Source organism: Pogona vitticeps, chromosome 3, assembly GCF_051106095.1.
Source record: "Pogona vitticeps strain Pit_001003342236 chromosome 3, PviZW2.1, whole genome shotgun sequence".
In the NCBI taxonomy this organism is placed as follows: domain Eukaryota; kingdom Metazoa; phylum Chordata; class Lepidosauria; order Squamata; family Agamidae; genus Pogona; species Pogona vitticeps.
Window position 1 is genome coordinate 74694049 of NC_135785.1, and position 11785 is coordinate 74705833.

The following is an 11785-nucleotide window of genomic DNA, read 5'->3' on the forward strand; positions in this document are numbered from 1 at the left end:
TATATAATGGAGATTTCCTTTATTTAAAATGCAGCTGTAGTGGAGTATAAGAAATAATGTGTGAAAGTAGAATTCTGTCATTTATGATCAAACTTGTCAACAAGAAATACTTTAGTAAACAGATTGTAATTAAAATAGCTATTTTAGTTTTAATACAGTAACCCACAATTTCATAGTCTAATTTTCAACATTTACCTTTTTTCCTGTAGAAATTAACAAATGTTCGAATAATGAAAGAAAACATGAGAACTGGTAACCTACCAGCGAATATGAAGAAAGCCAGAGTAATCCAAATAATCCCATGTAAGATGCTAATGTCCATCATCATAGAAACAGCGTAATAATTTTGTTAATCTAGATTGTACAATATTAGACAGCATGCAACAGTACAGTAATGTCATATATTTAACAGCAGATGGCACTGCTAGACCAAAATACAATAAATTACAGTAAGTTTGTACTCTTGATTTAGTTAAAGGCCATAGGTCATAGCCTGTGCCATATTATTGATTGTGAAATTCTTAGTATTTTAACAAATCTAATATGTGCTGGGTTGTTTTTTTTTTTATTTTAGATGACTTTAACAGAGTGATTCTTTCAATGAAAAGAGGTCAAGAGTACACAGATTATATCAATGCTTCCTTCATAGATGTAAGTACTTTTATGTCTGTACCATTGATTTTTTTTTTTCAATGATCAACTTTGTTTAGATCTAGGCTAGGAAGCACGTTGTTGTATGTGAAGTTATCATTGCCAAATGAGCTATACCGAAGAGTAACTCGAGAATTTTTTAAAAAATCAACTCCTTATCACACAAAAACTGTTTTATACTTGAATGGTAACAGAGGGAAGCTGTTAACTCATGCTTTCAGTATTAGCTTCAGTGTGTACAAGTTTCTTTTCCCCCCTCCTTTTTGAACAATAGCACTGACTGGATAGCTCAGTGAGGTAAGTTTCTGGCTGGGAAGTCAGAGGATGGAGTTCAGTTCTCCACTGTGCCTCCTGCAAGTAGATCCAGTCTGTGTGGCCTTGGGCAATCCGTACAGTCCCAAGCCCCCCCCCCCCCCCCCGCTGGAAAAATGGAATGGTAAACTACTTCTATGTTTTCTCTACCTGGAAAATCCTGAAAAGGGTTGCCACAAGTCAAAATTAACTTGATAGCACATTGTTATTCAAAAATACCAGACAAAATTATAAAAACATTGACTGGTATTACACAATAGATACAAGTTTTAACAAAAAAACCCACCAAGAATTTGTTAAATATCAGCACAGTATGTATGCTCTTCTTCTTCTTCTTTTTAAAATTATTATTATTATTATTATTATTATTATTATTATTATTATTATTATTATTATTATTATTATTATTATTATTATTATTATTATTATTATTATTATTATTATTATCAGTAGTAATAGTAAAATGAACATAGTCACAAAGATCATTTCCTTTTGGAACTCCTTCCAATAAATATGAGGAAAAAATTATTAGCAATCCATGGTTCATGTACAAAATCTTAAATAAGGGTAGGTAATAGCTGTATTGAACTACTAAAATCTCAAAAACAGACAAGTTTTTGGCATATTAAAATGTTCTCCTGTTTTCTTTAAATCAAATACACTTTGCCAAAAGAATATATATGGCTTTATAGATTCAAAATGGGGCTTCATCTTGATAACTGTAATCTCACCTTTAGCAATGGATTTCAGAACTGCCAAAGAATGATGTTTCTTTTTCTTCCACAGGGCTACCGCCAAAAGGATTATTTTATTGCAACTCAAGGACCACTTCCTCATACTGTAGAAGATTTTTGGAGAATGGTGTGGGAATGGAAATGCCACACAATTGTTATGCTTACTGAAGTTCTGGAAAGGGAGCAGGTATGACTATTTTTGTCCAATGTTATCTCAATGTTACGTTATTGATACTTGTAAAATAGGATGGAGGAAGGAAAAAAAATGTATTCAAACCCACTAAAAAGGGATTGATACAATGGTCCACAAAAAAGCTATGATGCCCAAGCAAATTCTGGATTATGCAAAGCAAAAGCTACTTTTCTACAGTCCCCTTGCAAATGATGCCCCATTGGCCTAGTAAATTTGCTCTGTTTTAACAAATTAACAGGTACATTAATAATGTATAGGACAATGCTGGCTGCAGTTCCATGGTTTTTTGGCACACACTGTCCAGTTTATGTATATTTGGTTTGCCAAGGTTCAGACAAGCCTAGCCTAGCTTGATCATCCTCACTATTGAACATTCAGAAACAGATGTCACAGTCCAGAGAAAGATGTCACAGTATAGTGCTACACCTAATCAAGCCCCAAGAAATCAATGGGAACTGAGTATGCTCAATTGAGTGCTCAGATGTCAACGAGGCTTAATAATGCTTACCTAGCTTTCTCTCAACTGTGCTAAATGTCTGAAACTGCATCATGGCAAGAAGTGGATATACAGTGGTGCCTCGACTTACGAACATCCCGACATATGATCATTTTGAGTTACGACCAGCTCCGGCCGCAAAATTTTGCTTCGACTTGCGACCAGAGCTTCACATTACGATAAAAAAAAAAACAGGGGAAAAAAGCAGAGAATTCAAATTGCTAACCATTGGTGGCGAAGAGGCTACTTCTTTGTAGCTCTTTTGCCCCAGCAGTTAGAGAGTGTGCGATCGGAGGAGGCTTCTGACAGCCTGGTAAGGTAAAGTGTTGCATTCTGCTTTTTAAAAACTGTTTTGGGTGGGTTTTGCAGCATGGTTTTGGGCTGGGAGGTTATGTTTCTGTGCTGTGATGGGTCTTGCAGGGTTTGGTTTTTTGGGTTTTTTTTCACATTTGCATCTTGCATGGTTTGTTTGGTTTTTGGGACATCCCCCCCATTTCTGATGGGTCCTGCAGGGTTTGTTTGTATTTTGCTTTGCTTTTTTTGCATTTCCGAACAGTCTTGCAGCATCTGTTTGCTTTTTGCTTTGCTTCTTTTGCGTTTCCAAAGGATCTTGCAGTGTCTGTTTTTTGCTTTGTGTGTGGGTTTTGTTTTTGTTTTTTGCATTTCCAAAGGGTCTTGCAGTGTCGGTTTACTTTTTGCTTTGCTTTTTTTGCATTTCCGAGGAGTCTTGCATGGTTTGTTTGCTTTTTTCCCCTTTGGCCAGAATGGATTAATCGTGTTTCCAATGGGTCTTGCAGTGGTTTGTGTGTGTGTGTGTTTTGGTGATATTTTTCTTCGGCCAGAATGGATTAATTTCATTTCAGTGCATTGCTATGGGAAATGGTACTTTGACGTACGACCATTTTGAGTTACGACCAGCGTTCCGGAACCAATTAAGTTCGTAAGTCAAGGCATCACTGTATTTGGCATAGGATCAGGCTGGAGTTGGCATATAATGCACGTAAAATGAGCATTATTTGATGCATTGAAGGTTCTGTATTGCTTTGCCACTTTCAAAATACATTGGTTTTTTATTTTGTTTCCAAAGTACACTAATCTTGCACACCAAGCATACATCACCTTTTATATCAGAAAATAGACATTAAATTACCTAGCATTTCCGGATACATTTTTCTTTTTGTCTGAATCTGGTAAGTTAAATGTTTATTAAACATTATAAATATTCTATAGGTTCATCTAGGGGGAAAAGACTGATGAAAGAATAATAGGTTTCCAGAACCATTGCTATAGCTACACATTTAAGTATCAGCAAGAGAGCATTATTTATTACTTTTTCTCAATAATACAGGAAAAATGCTTTCAGTATTGGCCATCAGAGGGTTCTGTTACTTATGGAGAGATTACCATCGAGATAAAAAGTGACTTGCTTGCTGATGCCATAAGTGTACGGGACTTTTTGATTACACACAAACAGGTATCATTGATAACTTTTAGTTGTGTTGGGGTGTTTTGTTTGTCTTTGTTTTTGTTTTTCATCAACCAAGTTTCCTAAACCTCAGGTTTGCCTAAAATTCATTTTAACTCTCATCCAGAAAAATGCAACATTTTAGTACTTTGTAGGAAGTCTCACAGGACTAGCCCTACAAAGTAAGCATTTTATGACATTGTCATCTGAAGAATTACTATGTGGTAGGGCAGCTTGTGCATGCTTAAGTGACCGTATCGAGGAAGCACAAAATAAAGATACATGGGATGACACATATGGAAGGACCTAGTGCAGATATAATGTACAGTTCATCCAAATACATAACTTGGGAATGTACAAGCCAATGGAGGATGCAAACAAAGCAAGAATATTACAGTCCTTTCAGTTGCACCTCACAGAAAGTATTCTTTAGACATAATCCATTGAACAGTGATGTATGGCTTGGTTACAGAGCCTAACATGGTTACAGTGTTATTAGATGAACCATATTTCCACATTGGATAAAATATGGTGGAAGAACAATTCTTTCCATCAGCTTAAAACTGGTAGAAAGTCTTCTGGCAGCATCCGAAAAAAAAAACCATACCTCCCTACTCCCCAAGTTGTTACTTCTGCACTAGCATACTAAAGAAGAAAGCTAGAAGACAGTGTTGCATATGTTCGGAATGTGCTTGTAAGGCCTATCAAAATGATACATTTGGTTGTCTGCACGGTGCCTAGCACAATGAATGGCCCTTCATTGGGGGACATTTGTCCTGGCAACATTATTTTTTGTTGGGAGAAGACTGTAGCACATGGCCAATTCTGTATTTTCTGCTCTGGTGCTTGTGTTGAATGAAATCTTCTTGCTTCTACACACAAAAACTTTTGCTGTGGACAAGGGGCATTTTCAGACACTGAAAAAATATTGTGGGGTAAGAAATACCCGAGAACTTACTCAGTGTAAGTTAAAAAAATATCTGGATCCGTCTCTTAGCCTGGATTCTAGGTTTCAATGGTGACCAGGAGCCCTTTTACACAATTAAAATTAGTGCACCAGCTACACCTGTTCCTGGAGAGGTCTGATTTGACCATGGTGACACATGCCTTAGTTACATGCTCACTGGATTTCTGTAACATGCTCTGCATGGGGCTTCTCCTGGAATTTGTTCAGAAACGTCAGAGAATCCAAACTGCAGCGGCCCAATGGCCAACTGGTGCTGGCCACAGGGATCATATAAACCCCTATTACAGCAGCTCCACTGGCTGCCAATCCATGTCTGGACACAATTCAAAGTGTTGGTTCTAACCTATACAGCCCTAAATGGCTTGGGCCCAAGCTATCTCAAGGACTGTCCCCCCATTTATAAGACTTTGGAACTCCCTCTCACAGGAGGCCAAGCTGGCCCCATCTTTGCTGTCCTTCTGCAAGCAAACAAAGACCTTTCTCTTCAGGCAGGTTTTCCCTGAGTGACTGGCTGCCCAAGTGGGGTTTTTGATGGATTGTTGTGTCTTACTGCTTTGAATATGATTTAGGTGTTGTTGCTGTTTATTTTGGTATTTGTTTGATCTTTTCTAGTATTTGTATACTTATTAATTTTAGCTTTAAATATTGTCTTTTAATTATGTAAGTTTTGGGTCCTTCTTAAGGTAAAAATATTTTAAATACATAAATCTGGATGAAGGTCAAATGTAATTCAGTAGTTTAGAAGCCTTGAATTTTTTAAAAAGGTATTCATATCAATTTACAATCATTTTGAATTATATTAAACACATAGTTAATCTGTGTGACCACAAACAAAAAAAGGCCAATAGATAACAAGGCTGTATGATTAGATTCTAGAAACTATTTCATTTCATTCTTAACTTTTGTTTTCTTCTTGTGGATTTCTTGGTTTTGAATGACTAGGAGAAACAGGGCCGACTTGTCCGTCAGTTTCATTTTCATGGATGGCCTGAAATTGGAATTCCTGCTGAAGGGAAAGGGATGATCGACCTCATTGCAGCTGTCCAAAAACAGCAACAGCAGACAGGAAACCATCCCATTACAGTCCATTGCAGGTACAATGTTTTTATTGTATTCCGCCCAATGCACCTTTCTTATATTTTACTTATTCATGGGATGTAGTTCAGAATTCTCAAGCACAGCTTACAAAATGGAAAAAAAATCATTTAAAAATTGACTAAAATAATAGCCAATAAGACATCTTAGAAATAACAAAACCAACCATGATAAAAACATGAAATCTGGACCCGAAAACTTTGTCTCCACCATGTTATGAGGCTAGATGTAAGAGGAGCCTTCTCAGGAAGAGCGTTCCACACCTGGGAACATATGGAAATCACTATTGAGAACACCCTTTCTTCCAGTAGTTTCCCTGTCATACATTCGACAGCAAGGGAAGTTAGAAAAAGGCCCCGGCAGGGTTAATTCAAGTAGTCTTCTTCCAAGATATTCATAGATATAAAGGTCAAAACCACAACTCTGAACTGTCCAGGAATGTATGTAATACATTATATGATATGTAATGCTTGGGTCTGGTGTTGACAGCCTAGATCAGTGGTTCTTAACCTTGGGTTACTCAGGTGTTTTTGGACTGCCACTCCCAGAAGCCTTCACCACCAGCTGTGCTGGCTGGGGTTTCTGGGAGTTGCAGTTCAAAAACACCTGAGTAACCCAAGGTTAAGAACCACTGGCCTAGATCCATCTTCTAGGCATTCTCCAGGGATCTGAGGGCTGCACATATCAGTTATTGGACCTTGATAGGGCCATATCTGCTCCCATGAGCACTGTCCCCAGTTTCTTCTTATATAACGTAATTTTTCCTTGTATGATACTTTTGCCTAAAATATTTAGATTAAAAATTGAGGGTTGTCTTATACACAGAAGTAAGGGGGAGGGGATTTTTCCTCATGAAAAGTGGAGGGAGAAAGCAGATATCAAAGCACTTTGATCCTTGCCTTCCCCCTCCACTTTCTTGTGAAGAAAGAAATTTTGGGTTAGAAAAGTGGGGTGTCTAATACATGGAAAAGTACAGTATATGGCTGAGTGCTACCAAAGTTTTTAGGGTTCTGGAGGACCCTCAAAACATGGCAGAATTGCTCCTGACACATCCTAAAGGACACATAGTTATTTTTGATCTATATCTAAGTAAACTAAAAGGAATTTGGGGTATGTGTGGCAGTACTGTCAGCACCGGCAGTACCCACAGGCTTACCGGGGGGTGGGGGAGTGAAAATCCCACTTATGCAGTCCTTCTCCACCTATTGTCATGGGTTATTAACAGTCATTAATAGTGGTCTTTCTGGTGGGTGTTCTGGGGACAGATGAAAGGGCAGCATGATAAACAGGAGACAGACTGTATCTAAGGCCTCCACCCCTGTTGAGTGAGGGAATTTCTATATGCATGTGTATAGCTTCCATGACCCCTCTCTCAAACTACCTATCTTCTTGGTCCAAAATGAGTACATCTTGGTCATCAAACAAGTGTCCTTCATCCTGCGCCATTACCACTCCCATGCTCAGCCATTCACTTGTTTAGTGGTTGTTTGGTTTCTCAAATGTAGCACTCCAAACACTGCTCTTTGCATTGGACTGCATATACTATGTTGCTCCTGTTGTGTTTTGGTGTCTAGTCTTTTGGGTGAACGAGTCTCTGCCTTAGTGTGTTTGTGGATTTGAAGTGCACAGGTGTGTGGTATTTACCAAAAATCCTTTTGAGCTTTTCAGACACACCCACCATGTAAAGAATGGCCAGGTTCTTCTGTTGACTCTAGGTCTCAGACTGTTCCCTTGTCCTGCTGGGTTGAGACACTGCCTTGTTAAAGGCCCATTTTGGATATCCACGGGGACAATGGGTGGAGAAGGACAGCAAAAGTGGGATTGTCACTTCCCCCCCCCGTCCTTTGTCCATCTAATGAGCCTGTTCAAATCAAGGGGAAGTGAAATCAATGTGGAGGATATATCAGGGGTCTCCTACCAACTCTCCTCAGACTGAAGAAGCTACTTCAATGAGTAGTGAGACCTTTCAACCAACATTCTCTCTAATTTTCATCTCTGTCCCTCATGTGCACAATTTTGCTCCTACATGTGTGCAGTCCCCCCCCCCCGCTCAGGGTTCCATCACAACTGGAACCAAAGGGACTGAAAACTATCACTGTCAGTGTGCGGAGGAGGAGGAAGGCTACCACAGAGGGTGGCAGAGCCATGTGCAGGTGCGCACCTTAGAGGGAACCTTGGTTTCAAACTAATAAGAAAGAAGTCCAGTTGCCATGACTCAGCTTCCAGATACTCACATTTATGTACCACTAGTGTGATGTTGTGGGAGCCAGTGTGGTATAATTGATAGAGTGGTGGACTAGGTTTTTGGAAACCTGGCTTCAAATCCACACTCAATAATGGAAATGCACTGAGGGGGGGGTGACACAGGTATCTCAGATATCTGGAAAATCCTACTGGAGTCACCTGGATGCAACTTGATGTACTGGATGCAATTTGACACACATAACAAAAAAGCGGGATGTAGATACTAATTAACATAATATGTCACAAAATCACAAATGGAAAATGTGAATAGGACCAATGAATCTATCGTTAAGTGATGCTCATCTTCATGGTAAAAATGAAAATCTCTCTGGATAATGAAACAACATTCTGCTATCTGCATGAATTTTTTAAAGTAAGTAAATGTCCATAGTTTATTATCTTTCTCTCAGTCCTGAGGAAGGACAAACAACCTATATAAGGGACCGGTTAAATTCAGAATAGCCAAGATTAAATTTAGAGTTTATTTTTATTGCAATGCATATGGATATGGCATGATACTTTGTTAAAGCAAGGAAATTTGTCTCATAGTGCTGGAGCTGGAAGAACAGGTACATTTATAGCACTCAGCAATATTCTGGAGCGAGTCAAAGCTGAGGGGCTCTTAGATGTATTTCAAGCTGTGAAGAGTTTACGACTGCAAAGACCACATATGGTGCAAACACTGGTATGTTGTTTTAACCACAAAAATAATTGTCAAAGGATAAAGGGTATTGACATTTTGAGTGAAGAAAGGAGAGGCTTTGCTACATTACTGTAATATAGTAAGATCTTCTTTAATGTTGGTATGTTGTGCTTTGCTGAATTGTATGTTGTTTATTTTCTTCACTAAATAAATGTGTATATAAATAAACAATGTGCAAAGAGATGAGCCTGGTGGCGCAGTGGTTAAACTGCTGTACTGCAGCCAAAACTGTGCTCACGACCCGGGGTTCAATCCCAGATAGCCGCTCAAGGTTGTCTCAGCCTTCTATCCTTCCAAAGTCGGTAAAATGAGTACCCAGCTCGCTGGGGAGGCAATGTGTAGCCTGCATAATTAACTTGTAAACCGCCCAGAGAGTGCTTTAAGTGCAATGGGGCGGTATATAAGCAGCACGCTTTACTTTTTTTGCTTTGCTTAAATTCTAAGGCATATGCAATGCAATCCTATAGAAAAGTTGCGCACAATCCTGTCTACTCTGAAGTAAGCTTGCAGTTTTAATACAGCACTAACAGAAAAGTCATCTGTCTAAGTTGAAATATTCTAGTTGGGACTAAAATTGAATTTAACTTGTTGAATACAGTCATAAGGTTGTAGAGGAACATAGTTCACATACTTCCATCTTAACTAGATAATGCAAATTATGTAAATCTGCATTTTGTTTATTCTGCATAATACATTCTGTAAAGTCTCACCCTTTGATAATTGGAAATCCTTTCTGGAAGCTGTTTTGACTTCTCAGAGTTTCCTGGGTATTGCAAATGAGAGCTGAAGCCTGACTTCACAATAATAAGTAGTTTTTAAAAGATATATAATAGTCTCTGGAATTTAATTTGTAGCCAAATATCAATCATTATTGGTTACATTCATGTCCTGTCTTTTTTCCCCCCTAGTGAGCTCAAGGTGATGGCATATGTAGCTCTTCCCTTCCTCCTTTTATCTTCTTAACAACAATCCTATGGGGTAGATTAGGCTGACTGGCCCAAGGTTATTCATTAGTTCTGCTGACCTCTCAGTGGCTCTTAAATTGTCAAACATATATTTCACACCACACTCTTTTTAGTCAAAAACAAAACAAAAAATAAAAGACGACAAAAACAGTGTGGCACTTAAAGACTAACTGCTATATTTCAGTTTGAGGTTCAGGTGTCTGAAGAAGTGAAATTGTGCATAAAAGCTTTTTTTTTTTAAAAAAAAAAAACATTTCAGGTATTCATGAGACCTCCCCTCCTGCCACTGAAGCTACATTTCTTCAGTGAAACTATTCTTGTCATTATGTTAATTTCTGATAAAGTGACTTGCAACAAACAACAAAGAATGTTTTGCAAAATTATTAAAGATAGTAAATGTTACCAGTGTGCTATTTTCTAATGATGTTATAGCTCAAGATACTTCAAGGGAATTATTAAAGTTCAGAGATAAGTACATCAAACAAACGTAATCTCTTTCTCTTCTCTCTTTCAGGAACAGTATGAATTCTGCTACAAAGTGGTACAAGATTTCATAGATATATTTTCTGATTATGCTAATTTCAAGTGAAAATCCCTGGCTTTTTTTATTTAATCATCTGTACAGAGATTTGTAAATCATGTTAATTTATTTCCATGGATTTTTTTTAAAAAAAACGCTAAATGTAGATATGACCATGTTTTCTCTGAATGTCTCCTTTGATGTATATTTTATTCAAGTAAGGTTTCATTGATCCGGAAGGAGCAGCACAGAGACTTTTCAAACAAAGAGCCTTCCAGTCAGCTGTTGGACAGAGAAGGAGAACGATTCCAGCCACTGTCCTCTAAGCAGCTGAGCAATAAGACCTATTTTGAAATGCCTCAGTATGTGCAGCTCAGGTGTTAAATAAAAGAGGAGAGCTATGCATTCAACACCCATTGCACGCGGCACTCTCCTCCCATCTGGCAATGTATATGCAATACCTGCATGTACTAACCAGGTCAAGGTGTTTTTTCATGTTTTGCATATCAAAGGGCCATGTAAAATATATCACTATGTGCAATATATCACAGTGTATACTGTTATGAAAATAGGGCACAATCCAGCCTATGTTAGGCATATTTAAAACCCTCTGCTTTCAGTGGGTGTATTAAGCATATGCTTAAATCTCTCCCATTTAAATTAACAGGACTTGGAGTCCAGTTACTATTCTAGCACACCTGGGACTGTAACACTGCTTAAGATAAGCTGGTGTTGATATGTTAGTCCTTTGAATCTGAGATCTCTCAGAGCCCATGGGAAAAGAGGAAGTAAATATTTTTAAAACAAATTAATAGGACTTTGAAAAGTGTTTGAGTTTGGCTGGATGTACCAATATTTTGCCTAAACACTTTTGAATCTGTAACATTATTTCTCATGTTTAGATTTCAAACAGGTTATAGCCCCAATGTTTAAAAAGCAAACAAATAACAGTAAACATGTCAGAACTAAATTTATATTATCACCATGATCATGATTTTCGCTTTGAGCAAGTCCCACAGAACACTAGAACAGTGGTTCTTAACCTTTTTGAAAGAAACGCCCCCTTGAGCCATTGAGGAAGTTATCATCGCCCCCCTCCCCGCGGTGATATCTTTGTTTTATTTATTTATTTATTTGTTTGTTTGTTTGTTTGTTTGTTTATTTATTTAAGACACTTAAATCCAATGATCCCTGAAAACAAAATTAAATTCCAAGAAAATGAAATGCCCCCAAAAAAGTAACATTTAATGATTTAGTTGCAAGTGAATTTTAAGACGCAAAAAGAAATATGAAAAGGGCATAAAAACAAATGCAGGAACTAAAAATTTCAAGACAAAAAGTCTGAAACTAAATTAAAATTGGAGGAAAATATATATTCATGCACACTGTAAAAAGGCTGCAGCCATCTTCACAGGTTTGGCTTGCTCCAGTGCCCCCCTA

General features: G+C 37.9%; 1 protein-coding gene across 5 annotated transcripts in view; it reads left to right on the forward strand.

Moving 5' to 3' along the window:
• PTPRE (protein tyrosine phosphatase receptor type E) overlaps positions 1-11270 on the forward strand; it is a 146415-nt gene extending 135145 nt beyond the window's left edge. For all 5 annotated transcript variants that reach the window (XM_072995411.2, XM_072995408.2, XM_072995409.2 and 2 more), the window contains 7 exons: positions 210-303; positions 575-651; positions 1750-1884; positions 3735-3860; positions 5761-5912; positions 8707-8842; positions 10340-11270. In XM_072995411.2, coding sequence (XP_072851512.2) covers positions 210-303; positions 575-651; positions 1750-1884; positions 3735-3860; positions 5761-5912; positions 8707-8842; positions 10340-10414 — 795 coding nt within the window. In that variant the 3' untranslated portion in view covers positions 10415-11270. The remainder of the gene's footprint in view (positions 1-209; positions 304-574; positions 652-1749; positions 1885-3734; positions 3861-5760; positions 5913-8706; positions 8843-10339) is intronic.
• Positions 11271-11785: the final 515 nt, after the last annotated feature.